This window comes from Neophocaena asiaeorientalis, unplaced genomic scaffold, assembly GCF_003031525.2.
Source record: "Neophocaena asiaeorientalis asiaeorientalis breed wild unplaced genomic scaffold, Neophocaena_asiaeorientalis_V1.1 scaffold449, whole genome shotgun sequence".
Taxonomy (NCBI): domain Eukaryota; kingdom Metazoa; phylum Chordata; class Mammalia; order Artiodactyla; family Phocoenidae; genus Neophocaena; species Neophocaena asiaeorientalis.
The window spans coordinates 3,354,738-3,372,668 of record NW_020175027.1 but is presented as its reverse complement, the minus strand read 5'-3'; the positions used below and the strand labels follow the sequence as shown (position 1 = coordinate 3,372,668).

The 17,931-nt window shown below is 50.8% G+C and overlaps 1 protein-coding gene and 1 non-coding gene across 3 annotated transcripts in view; one reads left to right on the top strand and one right to left on the bottom strand.

Moving 5' to 3' along the window:
* Window positions 1–17,931, top strand: part of PAX5 (paired box 5) — a 189,211-nt gene that overhangs the window by 26,218 nt on the left and 145,062 nt on the right. For both annotated transcript variants that reach the window (XM_024763043.1, XM_024763044.1), the window contains exons 4-5: window positions 406–470; window positions 3,803–3,931. In XM_024763043.1, coding sequence (XP_024618811.1) covers window positions 406–470; window positions 3,803–3,931 — 194 coding nt within the window. The remainder of the gene's footprint in view (window positions 1–405; window positions 471–3,802; window positions 3,932–17,931) is intronic.
* Window positions 16,918–16,989, bottom strand: TRNAE-UUC (transfer RNA glutamic acid (anticodon UUC)). Its single transcript has one exon. It is a non-coding gene; the product is annotated as a tRNA-Glu (tRNA).

Here is a 17,931-nt window from a genome sequence, read left to right as displayed (position 1 = left end):
ACCTGGTTCAGTGCCTTCATTCCACAGATGGGAGGTTGAGGTCCAGGAAAGGGATGGAACTTTCTAACTCACTCAGTGAGTTCCTTATGGAGCTGAAGCTGCTCCAAGAACGGGATGCCTCTTTGTAATATTAACGCATCAATCTCTTCCTACAGAAGAGGCACTTGAGGGCCAGAGAGGGGTGCAAGTTACCCAAAGACACCCAGGGAGGTAGGGGCTGAGTTGGAACTAATCTATAATTCTTCCAAACCCCCAACTCAGGACCTGGGTTCATAACCTGCCCCCACTTCTTCCCCAGCTTGGCCCACGACCCAGCTGGATATGGGTTTCTGGCATCACTAGTTGAGATCTCTTCTCCTCCATGATGGTAAATAGCCATTTATTTTTTTTCCCAACTGTTCACAGGATCATCCGGACAAAAGTACAGCAGCCGCCCAACCAGCCGGTCCCAGCTTCCAGTCACAGCATAGGTAAGAAGAACTTTTTAAAAAAACTTAAAAATCTAATGGGCTCCAAATACTCTAAAGAACTTTTAATCATTCTTATGGACAGATAATTCTGCATAAAACACTTTGGCACACGTACTAATGCGCCTTCTTTGTCATTCTCCAAGGGCTGAACCTGGTAAATGAATTTTATAAATACTGCTAAAAGGTTTTGAATTTTACTGATTATTATGATAAATAGCTTTCACCATGAGACAGAAAATTGAAATCTAAGCCAAAAAAAAAAAATCCACTAATGGGGGTCTATAGAATGTCAGATAATTAAAGTAATAAATCAAGAAAGGGATACTTATTCATAACATTTTCTGCATCATTAGTCAGTAAGTAGTTTTGAATGTGTTTTTTTCTTCTATCAACCAGCCCTTCTACAATTCTTTGTGCACTTGCAGTCTTGAGTGAAGATGTGGCAAAACTTCCCAAACTTTCTTTCTCTCTCTCTCTTGCTTCGATCTCATGTGCTCCGTGAACTGTCAAGGGCTGCCAGTGGGGTTTCTGACACTCATGGGTGAAGTCTGAGAGTGACCATGACTCGTAAGGAGAAGAGTCATATTTCCTACTACCCAGGAGTTCAGAAGTTTCCCTTGCCTTCCCTTCCCTGCAAAGATCGTGAGATGAAAGTGACATGTGTCTACACAAGGTGTATGATTTCTCCACTTTGGATAAAGGAAACACCTCTGGTTAGTTGGGGGAAAGCTTATTCTACTATAAGAAAGCGGGCCACCATTCAGCAAGCCTCTGACGGTTCTGGCTGCCACAGGCCCTGTCAATTCCACTTAATCACACCTTAATTACACAAAGATTGTGTGCCCTTTGTTGCTCTTTCTTTGACTGAAAACTTGAACTCCCCATGGTGATGGGGGACAGGCAGAGGCCTGGCTTATAGTTCCAGCTTTGTCATTAAGTCAACCAGTGAACTGTGTTAAGCCCCTTCACCTCTGTGAGCCTCAGTTTCCCCATTTGTGGAGCAAGGGGCACAAACCCAGTGCTCTCTGAGGTCTCTGATTCTTCACGGTTGCTTCTTTGAATAAAGGTAAGACAGAATTCTTCCCTTCCATAAAATAATTCTTCATTTAGTAATCCATCCAAAAAGTGTTTGCTAAGCCCCTGCTATGCAGCCCATGGTGGTGGAGACTAACGTTATGAGGAAGGTAGGACAAAATCCCCCTTCTCGAGGGCTTCTCGGTCTAATGGGGGAAAATAACAAGGAGAAGTCTGCAAAACACTGAGATCAGGCTCAAGAAGAAAGTACAGGGTGCTGTGGGAGCAGAAGGGAGGGAAAGATCAGCTTTGTTGAGCTGGAGTGAAGAGGGTTAAGGAGAGCTTTCTGGGGAAGTGTTTGTGGCTGGGATTTCATTTGCAGCTTTATTTCAGGTCACATAGCAAAGGAATATCAAACTTAGGGTAACTGATAATATTCTTTCAATTGGGTAAGAGGAATAATTACACTTGACAGTCAGCAGAATGCCTTATCTCAGAAACGTGTATAAAATTCATATCTTATTTGTGTACAGCCCCTTATAATTTATTAACTTACTGAGGAGTAAGGAAATGGAAGCTTTAGAGAGACGAAATAACTAGCCCAAGGTCACATGGCCAGTAAGAGGCGGAGCCAGAATTGGAACCTGAGTCTTTTGAGCCGAGTGTGATTACAAAATGTTGAAACACATGTCATCGGCTCTGTCAGCAACGTGGTGAGCCTTGGTTATATGTGGTGGCTGTTTAAAGTACCGAATGACTGGTGAGATTCTTTCTTCCTCTGTTCTTTGCACCTTAACGCAGAAAAGGTTGTGAGATTTGCATAAATCTATTTTGAGGAGCTTCATCTGGTGAAGGAAAAGAGAAGTTAACGATTTCTACTTCTGTGTCTCCTAAGGAAGATCTAAAATCAAACTCAAATATGAGAAGAAAGGCACTGCTCCCTTTAGGTCTGTAGGAGCAAGAGCTGGATGTGCTCCAAGGAAAGCAACAAACAGCTTCTCAACCAATCACCACCATTTCTAGTAATTTCCTACACTTTAGAGTCAAAAGCAGCTCCACCTGCCTCCAGCTAGTTATAGCCGAAGGAAATGTGTCTGAGATTGGTCTGTAGGTTTTAATGAACCAAGGAAGAATTCCCACAGCCCAGAAATGGAAATTAAGCTGCACAGTTTGAGAGGACCCTGATGACTGACAGGTCTCCCCCTTGGATTCTGGGGCCAGGAGTTAATGTGAAACTTGCACAAACCTCCCCTCCCCCATTCTTATTTTTAGGAACTTAGATACCTGGTCTCAGTCACAATAAGTCACCAACCCACATTTCTGGGCAGAAGAAATCTAGACTTTAAGTCAGAACCAAGGCTGAGCCCTGGTGCTACGGCTTGTTAGCTAGATGACTTTGAGCCAATCACTTTGCTGTGTGGAGGCTCAGTTTCCTCACCTGATGAATGCGGATGAATAATAGCACTCTTGGTTATTGCAGGCATCAAATGAAAAGCACTTTATGAATGTGAAGCATATTATTGTTTTCCATTATTCATTAGTGAGGAGCAGATTACTATAGGGGTTGACTTTAGTTCTTGGGTTCCAGTCACCACTCTGCACCTTATTAGCTGTGTGACTTTGGGCAAGTCACTTACCTTCTCTGAGCCTTGGTTCCCTTACCTTTCCAGTGACCTAACTTATAAGTTTGTTCTCAGAATTAAATGAGATGATGCCTGAATGCCTGGCACAGAGTAAGTTCTCAGAAAAAAATATCATTATTATAAATCAATATATATATAACATAGTATGTTAATATTATATAATTAATATTAAAATCCAGGTAAAGTGGAAGGAGAAAAGACAGCGAGGAACTATAAAAAGACAGATAGTCTGCATTTGGTGCTTTGCTGGCTCTGTGTATGAGTGTGCAGATATTTATGTCTGCGGGATGGGTGGATTTGTAAGTAGGGAGTGAGCCTGACTAACGAGTAGGTCGTTTCTAGCACTGGCTGGTGGTGGGCCCCAGCTCCCCCGTTTCTCTGCTCCATCCCCCTGCTTCCTGCATCCTTGGACAGGCTGGGGTTTGAACTGGTGCCCGTGTCCCTTCTGTAGTGTCAGTTCTCTTTGGGGCTGCTCTCATGGCCCAGGTTTGGCCGCTGCCCTGTGGCGAGTGTCCTCAGTACACACCTGCCCTGCCCTGCTCTCTCTCAGTCTCACCAGCCCCCTGTAGGGGGCGTGTCTTCGTATTGGCCCGAAGGCGGGGGCCGACCTTCCTCCTCCCCGGCACCGCCCCCCAGCCTCCCGCCGGGCCCTGACCGCCTTCTCCCTCTGCGCAGTGTCCACCGGCTCCGTGACGCAGGTGTCCTCGGTGAGCACGGACTCAGCCGGCTCCTCCTACTCTATCAGCGGCATCTTGGGCATCACGTCCCCCAGCGCCGACACCAACAAGCGCAAGAGAGACGAAGGTAGGAGACGCCGGCGCTGCCCGTCGGGGATGGGCCTGGTCGGATCTGTGGGATCTGTTTCCAGGCCTTCAGTCAGGGGCGGAAGCACAGACGCCCTCCGAACACCCGTTACCTGCAGAGCGCTGGCGGCGTCTGGCCCAGCTCAGTCCCGTCCTGACCACGGGGAAGGGGCTGAGCCCTCCGGGAGAGGAAGAGGGCCCCGGCTGGGACTGGACTTCTCGCTGGCCTCCTCCCATCTTCACCCCTTTGGTGGGAAAGCCGGGCCTGGCAGAGTCCTTGGGGCCTGTGCTTTGCGGACTCTTAGAAGCCCTTGCGTTTGCAGATGTGATGCCCAGAGGGCGGGGTGTGGAGGGTATGAGCACAGCCGCAGTGTCCCCTTTTGGGGGGAGGCCTAGGGGAGAGGGAGGGGCTGGGCAAAGTGAGAGGGGCACACATGAGGTGGCAGGGTCAGCGGGTGGGCTCTCCGAGGGTCTGAGCACACCTCTTTCAGAAGGCCTTCAGTGTGGTGATGCGGGGGGCGTTGAGGAAGTGAATAATCTTCTCCTCTCTGTCCTTGGGCCTGGAAGGAGGGAGTGCAGGGGGCCTCCCTGCGATTAAATAGATGACAGTCTTCCCTGTTGGTTTTTCTCAACCCGCGGTGTGCCGCCCGGGCCTCGGGAGCTGGCTGCCTCTGTCCCGGACATGGGCCCACCTTAACCTGGGTCTCCTTTCCCTGGATAGGCTGCCAGCGGGCTGACATTAATGGGTTTGAGAGGAGAAATGACCCCTGGGAGTCTGTAAAACCTTTGTCAGGAAAGGAAAAAACAAAACAAAAAAAAAACGGGCTATAGTCTAGGGGCTGAGAGCAGGGTGACAGAAATCTTGATTCAATTATTCTGTTCCTCAGCACAATTCCCTTTCTCGGCTCCCTGTAAAGGATGTGTGTTCTCACGAGCACATGCCTAAGTACTTAAGATCTGTAACTAGAAAATTGAGTTGGCCCAGCGGTGGATTGGCCTGTGGTGTGTGGGCTCCAGGCCATGCAGGAGCTATGGCCTATGTTTGGAGCTGTGGAGTACATGGGGGATGAGTCACGGCTTCTGGAACCTGCCTCACCTCTCCGCCCCCTCACCCCCCAACACTCAGAGCAGATGTGGGAAGTCTTTAACTCAGGGTTGCTGTACTGGTTACTGCAGGAGGCAGTGGGCCTACCATCTCTGTTGGTTTATGGGGTTGATGGTGTCATCTTTTCTCCCCTTGTCACCTGGACTCACAGCAGATGTGCCCAAGCTGGGGCCCACTGTGTTTGATCATGTGGAGGGGTGGGTATGTGAGGCTCCCTCAGAGGTTGAGGGATACAGGCAGAGAGTTTTGAAGAGACAAAAACATTGACTTTGATGTTTACCGTCAAACACACAGGTTCTGAACTGGGGGGACTGTGTCACTATGTTTGTTGAGTGCTCTGTTGGCTTTCGGCCTCTGATCAGTGGTCACTGTTTAGCCTCTCAAGCTGCTTGAGAAGCTGTAAGTGGGCAGGATGTGAGTGTTGTTCATCTAGACTGCTCTGTGCTGGGCAGATCCTTCCTGAAGGCTGTGGCTCATTTGTGGTATTGACCTTTAAGAGGGACAGTGACAAATTAGGATGTGTCCAGATGGGTATAACCTGGATGGAGAGGTATTTGGAGAATACCTCAAGGCTCTAGGGATGTTTTGGTACCAAGAAGAGGAGAATGAGAAGGACTGGATTGTTGCCTTCAAATATTTGGAAGGCTGACATGGAAGGCAAGAGGAACGAGACTTTGCTGTGTGGCCTCAAAGGCCAGTGTGTGGCAGATGCAGAATAGATTTCAGCTCAGAGTAAAAAATAACTTCGTAAATATGCGAGTGGTCTACGGCCAAAGGGGGCTGCCTCAGGAGGTAGTGAGTGCCTTGTCACCAGAGGTATGTTAGTAGAGCCTAGGTGGCCATGTGCTGGGCTGCTGTATAAGACTATCAAGAATCAGATGCAGAATTGGATGACCTTTGAGATCCTTTCAGTTTTGGAATTTACGATTGAGCCCCGATCCCCAGAAAGACTTGGGAGGTGATCCAGTCTGTGGTCTGGATTTGGTGGTCCTGAAAGCTTACAGGATTGGGAAGATTGAGAGACTCAAGCAACAAGCAGAGCCCCTGCCTGCCCCCTGCCCTGCATCACTGAGAGTGGATATGGCTGGGCAGAGAGGTGGGCAGAAGTGCCCTTGCTCACATCAGCAAACTACCTGGGAGCAGTACAGTGTGATGCTCCCTACTGCCCTCTCCCATCCTCCCTCTATAGCTCCCCGCATCCTTGCATTGGCTTCAGGAGGAGTTGAAGAGGCAGAGATTGCCACCCCCTTTTTATAGGGGAGGAAACCAAGGCCCCAGGGAGTTCCATGATGCTGGCAAAGCCACAGGGCTGGTATGGCCAGGCGGTGGGGTGGGGTGGGAAGGAGTGGAGAGAGCCCCTGAGGCCTCAGCTTCCTGGCATTGTCCAGCCACCTGCTGCTCCTCAGCCCCTCCAGAGAGATGCTTTGGAGGTGGAGCAGCCTGGGGCTGGGCAGAGCCTGGAGGGTTTCAAGCAGCAGGGCGTGGTCAGCAGGCTGGATGCTGCCAAGAGTGTGGTGAGAAAGTAAGAACCAGCCACTGGAGAAACACAGGGGAAATGCTGGTGCGCTGGATTCCGGCCCGTCGAGGCTGCAGACCATGGCACCATTTTCCTCAGGAGCCATCAGCAGCCTCTGGCAAGGGCCATGGGGCAAGAGAGGCAGTAGAGGGCCAAGAGGAAGATGGCTGAGGGTCCCCGTCCCCATTTTTCAGATGAGGTGACTGAGGTTCTGCAGGGTGGAGTTGCTTGCTCAGCTCTGGTTCACAGTCATCTTCCAGTTGGATTTGGGTTTTACCCTGTGGGCATGGGCTCAGGGCAGGGGTGGGTGGTGGGAGAGTTCCATCACAGAGGACCTGCCCTCTAGACCTTGCAGGCCGGTGGGCAAGATTGGCAACCCGAAGTCCCTCTGATGGGCAGTGTGTGGGGTGATTCTGTGCTGGGAGGATGACACCAGAGAGGGAGGGCAGGGCAGGCCAGGGAAGGGCCGACATTGACCAAAAGGATCTGGTAAGGGCTCTCATAGGAAGTGGCACTTTATAAAGGGAAAAATATTTTACACGGCTTGTTTTTAAACTTAAATGAATTAAAATCTAATAAAATTAAAATTTTAATTCCTCAGTGGCACTAGGCACATTTCAAGGGCTCAGTAGCCACATGTGCCCAGTGGCTACTGTATTGGATAACATGGCTTGAATACAAATGCTTGGCACATAGTGGGTGCTCAATAAATGCTTCTCTGTAGAATGGGTCGGTCACGTTCCTGTAGAGGGTTCACAATTAGTGAGGATAATGGTGGTGGGGAGAGTCTCTAGTCTCCTCAACTAGAATTGTTTCTCTTGGTAATTTTGGCTTCCGTGGAAAGCTCTATTTGAGTAAAGAGTTCTGTAGCAAAAACAAACAAGTTAGAACACTGTTAGACCAGTAGATTGCCAAGGGCCCTTGTAATCTAGAAATTCTAGGATTCTCCTTGGGACATGTGCCTCCAATACCAGTCTTGGGGATGTGGCCACTGTGTCCAAATCTCAGATGAACGGTTCTGCGGTGAGGCAGCAGATAAGGTCCGTGGGGCCTCTGAGGGCAGAGCTGGGGCTGGTTAAAGGAAGCTACAAGGGAGGAAGATCATGGCTCAGTGCAAGGAACAGCTTTCAGACAACACCCAGGCTGGGCCAAGGTTAGAAGCATTAGCTTAGAAAGGTAGTGAGCTCCCTGTCATTGGCGGTATGAGCAGGGGTGAGGGGCAGAAGAGTCAAAGAAGGCATTTTGGTTTAGACTCCACGACTTTTTAAAAAGTAAATTTATTTATTTATTTATTTATTTATGGCTGTGTTGGGTCTTCGTTGCGGTGCACTGGCTTCTCACTGCGGTAGCTTTTGTTGTGGAGCACAGGCTCTAGGCACGTGGGCTTCAGTAGTTGCAGCATGCGGGCTCAGTAGTTGTGGCTCGCGGGCTCTAGAGCGTGGGCTCAGTAGTCGTGTTGCATGGGCTTAGTTGCTCCACGGCATGTGGGATCTTCCCAGACCAGGGCTCGAACCCGTGTCCCCTGCATTGGCAGGCGGATTCTTAACCAGTGCACCACCTGGACTCCATGACTTCTTAGGCCTGTTACAATCTGGGGGACAAGTGCTTCTGTGACTGCCTGGCATCTGGAAGTGGTTCTGCCTAGTTGTTTTCCCTCCTGCTGCTTGACTCTGAGTCCGCCATCACGTGGGCTTGACTGGGCGGGGCCGCATCGCCTGTGTTTCTACCCTCAGCCTGGCCCCTTGGCACAGGGCCTGGTGCCCAGAGGGCTCAGGAGGCTTGTGGATGGTGAGAGTCAGGCTGGGGTGCTGCCCAGGCGTGAGAGGCAGCTTCATCTCTTGATTGGACTGTCCTGTGAGGGTCTGTGGAGAAAGCTGTGGCATGGGCCTACAGTATCCTGCGGGGCTAGGGGGACAGAGCCCGGGCAGTGCCTCCCTCCCCGGAAGGCCCAGAGGAGGTCGTGGCGGGGCTGGACTTGGCGGAGCAGGCAGAACTGTGAATAGTGACCATGGGTGAAAGGGCAGCCCCAGGCCCTCTGTTCCTTTTTGGGCCTTTGATCTCTGGTGGGGCCTCCTTCCGCCGTCTCCAGGGCCCCCATTCAGGTCCCCTTGACCTCCCCCTCCCTTCATCCCCCCAGTTTGAAAGGCCCTCAACACACCGAGGTCAGCCGAGTGCGAATGCCTTTCACTAGCTCAGAAGGCTGGCCAATCCAGCACCCGTGTGGAAGCTTCTTTGGGGGCAGTGGAGGGTACATTGCAGGTGGAATTTCTGGGCACTGGACTGCCCTCTGCCTGCAGAGGGCACAGGAAGGGGCCTGTCCTTTTCAAAAGATGCCAAGTCCAGCAAGACCCTCATGGGGAAGTTTGGGGGGCATTTAGCGGGGGCTCCTGGCATGACTATGTCCATCCCTCTTTCTGGAGGTGCCTGTCTCCTCTCTGTCTTTGTGTCTCTCTCTGTGTCTTTTGTTTGGGGGTACATCTCATCCAGCACCCTCTGCCTCTGTTTATGTCCTGTTTATCGAGACTTCCTCAGTGTCTGCTTCTGTCTGCTGTTCCAGCTCTCACTCTCTTTCTTTTTCTCATATTCACTCTCTTCTCTTTCTCTCTCTCTCATGTGCACTCCCCCACTCTCTCTGTTTTCTTGTATTGGCTCTTGCTCTCTCTCTTACTAGCTCCGCCCTCCCCTTCTCCCAGGCTGGGAGCCTCAGCTCAGCCCTGCCCTGCGGACCTCCATGGGAGGCATCCTGGGGATGGAAGGGGTTTCAGAAGTTCACAGACCATGCAGGGCCCCAGGGACCCTCTGACCTTGGGCAGACCCTGGCCTTCCTCTCCTAGGACCCTCTTCTTTTACTGACACTCAGACTCTGTCTGTTGCTCCCGGACTCAGGACCGAAGGCACTGGAGCAGGAGATGCAGAGACTGCTCTCAGATTTCCCAGCAGGGACTGGGGTGTGTGGAAAAGCTCAGGATTCCTGAGTCAGGGGAGAGTTGTAGGCACCCTTGCGGCACCACCATTCCAGAGATCAGTGATCTCTGGAGACCCCCAAATAAGGTGAGGTGTTGAGGCAAGGACCCAGGCTCACAGGCCAGGGACCAGCTGGTTTGAGGACCCTGTGTGGTGAAATCTTTGGCAAGTTACTTAGTCTCTCGGAGTCTGCATTTTGCCATCGGAAAGTAGAGGGGGCACAAGTTTTGTGCGTTATTGTGAGGATAAAATGAAGTCGTTCTGGCAAAGGGTTTAGCTCCAGGGCCTGGTGGTCCTAAGTATTTAATAAATGGCCCCTGAAGGAGACCGGGGCTTGAGCGTGTGAGGCCGGTCCAGACTGAGGGCTAGCAGGCTCCCGCTGCAGTTCTGTGTGGCAGCTGAAACTGGCTGATCCTCCCCTGCCCCCCTCCCTGACTTCCTGTTTGTAACAGTCAGCCTCTCTGGGCGCCAAGGCTGAACAACAGCGCCCCCAGGTGGCAGCTGCAAAGGGAAGGGCCCCTGGCTTTCCTTTGCTTCCTTTTCCTTCAGGACCTTCACTTCAACCCCTTGATGGAAGGATAAAAGGGTTAAGCCTCAGTTTTCTGTGAAGTGACATCTTGGGTACACAAGGTGGTAGAGACCTCCAGGATGGAGGGCAGAAGGCAGAATACTTGGACCTGGGAGGGCTGGGCCTCTAGGGGTTTGGGGTCACCAACTTGGTTTTCACAAGCCCTTGTCGGAGCTGGAAGGGCCTTGGAGAGCATCTGGGACGTGTCACCTAGTCATTATTCAGATAGGAAAACAGGCTTGGAGAAAAGAAGGGGTCTGACCAGTAAAAATGACATTTCACATGGTAAAAACCCAGAAAAACTAGAGGGACAGACGGACTCCTCAGAACATCCTTGATACCCTACTGCCATTTGACAGGCCAAATCTTAGTTTCTTACCTCCCCTCCTTTCCTCCATTCTTCTCGGCCCATCTGCTGCCCCCACTGTTGAAAGCCATGAGCAACCCTGACCTGACCCCATCAGCCTATCACCCCTGGGCCTCGACTCTTGACAGTGAGCCCTGACCTTCCCTCCCTGGCCTCCCATTCCTCCTCCCCATCCCTTCTGTGCTTCTGGCCCCCGCACAGTCTCTGAGCTCTCCTGTCTCTGGGCCATTATCCAGGCAAAGCCCTCCACCTGGAATGCTGTCCTTGAGGCTGGTCTGTTGACCTGGCCTGGTTGCCAGAGCCAGTCCTCTCCCTGGGGGATTTTCAGTGTTGGGCCATTGGTCCCTCCCGACTGGCTGGGGCCCTTGGATTCATCCCGGGCCAGCATGGAGCTTTGGAGACCAGACAGACTCTGCAGAGAGAAGGAAATGACCACCACTTTGTCTTGGTCTCTCCTGGGGCTTCAGCAGAGCAGGTCCCCTCCCTGCCCTCCACAAGGTGTCCCCTGAATGTACCCTCAGGCTGGACATGTAGGGGGCCCTTCCCTGAGTTCTTTCTTTTGTCTGGGCAGGGGCCCGGACCAGCATGGTTGCTCAGAGGGCATCACTTTGAATCTGATTGCCAGCCTTCTGGTCATGCTTTACTTGGCTTGTCCTGTATTTAAAATGATTTTGAGTTAGTTACCAACATTTAAAAATAAGATTTCCCATCTGGATGTCTAACCTTTCTTGGAAAAAAAAAAAATCAGATCTTGTGACACTGGGCAGACTTTCTTACACGGCAGCAGTCGTCTGGGGCTGCTGGGACTGTGATCCTCCGGGTGCTCTGTACTCACCTTGTTCACGGCGTTTGTGCTCTAATTTTCTCTACCTGAATGCCTTTGAGCTTCTGGAGTCCTAATATGGACTCTGAAGAACACGTCTGGTTGAGTCCAGGTTGTGGCAGCTAAAGCCTATGGGAGGCAGGGCCCTGATCGAGCTGGGTGGGGCTGTGTTTGTGTGTGTATGTGTGTGTGTGTGTGTGCGCGCGTGTGCATGCGGTCAGGGAACTGGGCAGTCAGGCTCTCAGGCCGGAGGTAGGTGAGGGAGGGAAGGCAGTAGGGCAGGGCCAAGCAGCCCCACCCCTTGGCAGCCCAGAAGAACAGTGAGACGGGGGTCATTCAGTTCACACCTGCCAGATGGGTAGTCCAGGCACGGGGGCGATTAGTGGCAGTGATGCTAAGGACCCATCTCCCAGCCTGGCTGGCCACTCTCCCGTCCTTCCGGTTTTGCAGTCATTGGCACCTCAGCCAGGCAGACAAGTGTCCGAGGCTTCCTTGGTAAAGCAGGGGACTTGAGGCCAGGTGGTCAATCAGAGGGGCTCCTTGGGCCTTTCCCTGGTGCCTAGGGTCTGCCCCTTGGGTGGGGGGTCAGGTTTCGGTTCCTCCTGGCCCCTAGGTCCCTGAGTTTCACTTTGATTCAGTGACTCAGAGCCCTCGTGAGAGCCAACACCCCGCCCCCACCCCTGTTGTTTGCACACCTGCTTCACCCAGGCTTCCTCCACCCCTCCCCCACCAGCTTTTCCCACGGGACTGTGCACTGGTGTCCCAGAGAGCCCTGGGGGACGTAAAGAGCAGGGGCCACAGTGTGAGTCGGCTCTGGGGTCAACCAGAGGAGAGCTGTGCGGTCTCATCCCTGGCGGGCAGGCCCCCTGCCAGGGCTGTCTGGAGCTCAAGGTGGAGTGGGCTTGGCTTTCCTCCCCACTCCGCATGCCCTGGTGCCCTGTGGGGCAGAGAATCCCATGGTCCTTTCTCTGTCTTTGGAATATGGTTAATCCTTGGCTGGAGAATCTGCAGCTCAGGACTTTGCAACACTCCAAGTACTAGAGGCTCACGAGGCGGGGAGGGAGCCCAGAGGAGGGAGCCTGGGGCTCTGGGTTCCAGTCCTCAGTCTGTGGCTGACTTGCTGGTGACCTTGGGGAAATCCCTTTCTCTCTCTGGGCCTCAGTTTCCTCATCTAAAACAGGGGATCAAGGTTCTCTTTGGTACCAAGATTCTGATCTGCTCCTGGTCCCATCTCAAGTCCTCCTGGCATTATTTTAAACAAGTGGTTCTCAGACTTTCAGTCTTGCAACCCTTTTAAACTCTTAAAAATGATCAAGGACCCCAAGGAGCTTTTGGATTTATGTGGGTTAATTAAAATGGACAAAATTTTAAAATATTTATTAATGTATTAAAAATAGCAGTAATAACATAAATAATATGCTGTTTGAAATAAGAAAGGACAATATTTTCCAAGCCAAAACGTTTAGAGTGACATTGTTTTATGATTTTGCAAATCTCTTTAGTGTCTGGCTTAATAGAAGACAGCTGGGTTCTCATATCTGCTTCTGTATCCAATCTGTTGTGATATCACACATCTTAGAACCTCTGGAAAACGCCAGTGTATACTTGGAAAAGCATCAGAGTGAAGAAGGCCAAGAATAATTTTGTATTATTATGAAAATAGATTTGACCTCACAGACCCCTTGGAAAGGTCTTGGGGATCACTCAAGGGGTCCCTGGACTAGACTTTGAGGATCTCTGCTTCAGGCTGCTGCAGACTCTGAGCTTATCACTCATACAGAGAGGGAGAGCAGTTAAGTGGTTTTCATTAAAAGAAAGGTGCCATCAGTTTCTCCTGTTCTTTCTTCCTGAAGGCAGTGGGAACCATGGCAGGCTTCTGAGCTGGGGAGGGAGTGACAAGACATGCTAGGCTTTGGAAATCGTCCTTTAGCAGATTAGGGTGTGCAGGGCTTCTGGGTCCTCTCCCAAGCTTGAACTTCCACAGAAAGCCACAGCTACGGAGGCTCCTTTTACTTCCAGTGGAATATCGTAGGGTTTGAGGTCTGATCTCCATCCAGCAGGCTTCCTCTGGGGCCAACAACAGCTTCCTAGTGCTCCCTAAGAGCCCAGGGAGTGGGCGTTTGGGGATCCAGCCACCTCTTCCCATCCCAGCTCAGCTCTGCAGCTGTTCAGGGCAGGCCCGTGAGACTCCCACCCAGGGCATAGTTTTGGTGGGGAAAACCCCAGCAAATAATGTTGATTTGGAATGGAACAAAATAAAATGAAATAAAGAAGTAGGTTTGGTGTTTATCTTGACTCCTGGCCTTTGAGGAAAAGCAGGTGTGAAAGGCAATTGAAAAAAAGGGAGATTTTTGTTCTGATTCCACTGGGGCTTCTGAGTTTTTCCAGAATGCCAGTGGTTGGTCACGTGTGTGTGTGTGTGTGTGTGTGTGTGTGTGTGTGTGTGTGTGTGTAATTTCATTTTGAAATTTCCAGTTTTCATTTTCATTGGTACGTTTTTCATTTGCATTAGTCCTTCCTTGGACTGATGGACTGAAATGGAGGAGAGGAAGAAAAAGAGAATTTCCTAAGGTCATTTAGAAGACTTGAAAGATGCTAGAGGAGATATGCTTGTAGTGAGATGAACTGAGCTATGAGAGGAAACAGAGAGAAAGGCATGGCCCCTAGAGAGACTAGAAAAGCGGACGGTGAAAAGCGACAAAGGAGTCAGACTCTTCCCAGCACCAGCCACCAGGTGGCACCATCGACCCAAGACAGCTTAGTTGCTGTCCAGGGTTAGGGACAAGAGGGGTGACAGGACAGTGTGTACTGACCATTTCCGAGCTTGGTATGCTTGTAACTCGGTGGGGGGCAGCAGTGCCCAGGTAGGCTGCCCATTTGCCTGAGTTTCACTTCTCTGCCAGCATTTAGTCACAGCAGTGGGAGACTGGGCCATTGCTGTTGGGGATCACTCCCGTCCTTCCTCACCTCCATGGTGCAGACGTCTTAATACAAACCTTTTTGGGAGTCAAGTTCTCGGTTCTAGTCTAAGCCTTTACTTGCTGGCTGTGTGACCTTGGGCAAGTCACTTCTCTCTGAGTCTTGTTTTCCTTGTGTTAAAATGTGGATATTTGAACAGATGACTTAAGGGATCTTTTGGGCTCTGACATTCTGTGGTGTGCCAGAGAGAGCACTGGAGTTGGAGTTAAATTCAGGATCTTTCTCCATTGGCTGTGTGACCTTGGGCAGCTCACTCCCCATCTGTGGGGGCTGCAGTAACATCTCCCTCACAGTCTGTTATATGAAGTAGCAGGTTGGAAAATGCTTTGAAATCTCTTTTGGTGCTTAGGAGAGGGAGGGGTTGCTATTTATTTTTTTTCCAGGCAACTTAAGTTAGCCAGAAGCAGGTCTTCTACCATCCTCACAGCTCAGAAAGTTTGTGCCTCTGCCTGTGACCACAAATCAAAGCCTATGGTAGGTGTTTTCTCAAGGTCACTGCATCTCTGTCCTAACTATCTCATGAATCTGCTCCTTTTTTTTGGTCCCCACTGCTACTGCCTTAGTCCAAGCACCCTCTCTTCTCCTTTGGACTATTGCTGTAGCCTCCTAGTGTGTCCCCACCTCCAATGTCACTGACTTCTCCAAACAGTCCACCTTCTGCATAGCAGCCCTAGGGGCACTTCTGAAATACGGTTTGGATCGGTGACTCACCTGAAGGGTTTTCACCCTTCAAATCTTCCCATTGTTCTCAGAAAGCATCTAAACTTCTTAACAAGGTTGCTAGGCCTTCTGTGGTCAGACCCGTGCCCATCTCATGAGCCTCGTCCCTCCCCACCCTCCTCTTTTCATGCTCACCCCAGTCATACCAAACCTCATTCCATCCCTTGAGCACCACTTGTTCTTTCCTGCTGGCAGCCTAAGGGTTATATGCATGGGTTGTAGTCAGGCAACCAGGGTTCTGGTGCTGACTCCACCAATGCCTACTCGTGTAACTTTGGGCAAGTTATTTGACTTCAGTTTCCCTCTTTGTAAAACAAGGACACCCATTGTGCCCATGATTGGGTTGTTACGTGGATTGAATGAGGTAATGCATGCACAGTGCCCTGGAGGACCCCGATGCATGATATATATGTGCTCTATAAAGGATGCCTTTTATGGTAATGTGTTCCCACTGCCTGGAAACTGCCCCCCTTCTCCACCCTACCATTTACCCAGCTGACGTTCTACAACTTCAGGATCCAGCTCATGTCACTTCCTAAAAGTGAAGGCTTCCCTGAGGGTCCCTCCTAACTGTCAGCTCCCCTGGGCCCACCTGCAGCACACAGAGCCTGCCTGTTGACAAAAGTATCACATTTGTCACTCATCTCTCTTCCCTGTGAGACTGGGAGCCCTGTGCGGGCGGGACTAGTGTCTGTAGTGGTCACCATTGTGGCCCTAGTGCCCACCACAGGGCTGGTTTTTGGTAACAAATATGTACTGAATAGGGACTGGATGTCACAGAAGCCGGGAGCCCATCTGGTCCGTAGGTGCAGGCTGCTGAGTAGAACCCAGAGCCTTGCACGTCAAAGGCTTCTTCCTTTCACTCCTGCCTGACTCCATCGTCTCCATCCTCCAGCGCTGCTTGCTGTCTGGCTCCATAGAAAGGATTTCATGACAACCATTCTAGAGGGGGAGGGAGCTCTCCCGTGGTCTAAATGTACACACGCGCGCACACACACACACACACACACACACACACGTGCATAGCTCTGCATGCTGGTGCCTAGGGCCCTTGTTCTGCCTGCCTTACCTAAGCATATGTTCCAGGTGTATATAGATCACAGCCTCAAATGGGAACTGTGGCTCTAATGGTTAGCATTTACTGAGTGTTTGCCATATGTATTTTAAACTATTAATGCATTTAATACCGCCACTGTACCAGGTGAAGCTCTTATCATCCCCATTTTATAGAGTTTCAGAGAGAGATCCAGGAAATTGCCCAAGGTCACACAGCTCCACCGTGGCACTATTGGGACCAGCCCCTGGGCAGCTGGCTTCCAGAGTAGCCTTACCTGCCACCCTGGTCTGCCTCTCACAGAGTGTTGCACAGGATGGCATCAGTGGGAATGTCCTCAGCTCTCTCCAAAAGGGGGCTTTGAGCCCACCCTTTATTTCAGTTCTACCATCCCCATCACCCTGCCAGGCTGAGCTCAGGGCGACCTTGGTGCAGAGCCCGCTTCCTCACTCAGGTACTCAGCCATTTCTGAGGCTTCCCCTGACACTGCTATGCATGCTTCCCTGTCACATCCTCCAGTTGGTCACCTTCAAGTGCAGTTGGCTGATCACATATGGAGTTTACACCACAGCAGGGTAGCACAGTGGGTGGACTGGAGTTCGAGCCCAGCCCTGCCACTTACTAGCTGTGCGAGCTTTGACAAGGGCCTGAACTTCTCTGAGCTTCAGTTTCCTCATCTGTCAAAAGGGGATAATAATTCCTGCAACTCCTGGTAATTAAAAAACGTTATCTGTAGTATTTTGATCAGCTCTGGCACATGGCACATTTTAAGAATATTTAACTCATCAGAGCAGAGTTTTTACCCTGAATCCAAATTCCTCAAGAAGACCTTCTTAAGAACTTTCTAAATTCCCAGCTCCTTTGTTTTCTCTTTCTCTTGCAGGATCTTAGTTCCCCGACCAGGGATCGAACCTGGGCCACGGCAGTGAAAGTGCCGAGTCCTAACCACTGGACCGCCAGGGAATTCCCAACTTTCTCTCTTTTTTAAATGATTATTTTATTTATATTGCTAAGTCTAATGATAGGATTATTCAGGCTAGGGTCAGAAGAAAAAGATGTACACACCAGAATTTACACTGGCAGAATTTTAGCTCCGCTTTTTTTCAGAAACCAACAATTCGAGTTGTAGCTGAGGGCAGCTTGCAGAGGCAGGATGAGCCTGTCACAGGGTGGAGAGGCTGAGTTCCTGGCTCCAGTTCACCACTATCTTGCTGTGTGGTCTCAGTCAGGTCCCTACCCTCTGGGTCTTTGATTTGGATGCAATGAGCCCGGATCACCCTTCCATCCCCAGATTCTGCCCCCTCCCTCCTCCCTGCTGTTCCCCCTCCCTCCTCCATCTTCTCTGTCTTCGTTTCCTTTCTGTGTGAGACACAAACGCCATCCAGCACTTTTGAATGGGACTTTTGTTCTGCTAACATCTCTTTTCTGAAAAGAACGATTGGTCAGGTTTGTATCTTTTAAATGCTGGCACATTTCATCAGTTAAGAACCTGCATACCTCTCTCTCAAGACAGAGCTTTAAGGAGGCAGACAGAAGCAGCAAAGGGGGAGGTTTATGGCAGACAGTGGAGGAAAATCCACCCAATCTCTTTGGGGGCCTAATGTATGGTCCTTCCCTAAAATGCCATCTTTCCTGGGTGCCCCCTTTCCTGCTCTCCCTGTGACCCTAAGCATTTTCCAGCTTGACTCCAGTTATGACTTGCGTACTACTCTATAGCTCCCCACAGAATGGGGAGAGGGGACGAGTGGGACCTGTGCCTGAGTCATTTTTGCTCAAGGTCTCTTTGAGGTAGGGCTTGGAGCACAGGATCAGGAATCACAGGGCCTTGGGTTTGAGTGCTGGTGATCTTGGGCCAGCCACGCTGGGCCTGGGTTTTCTTACTGGCAAAGAGAGAGCAGAATTCCT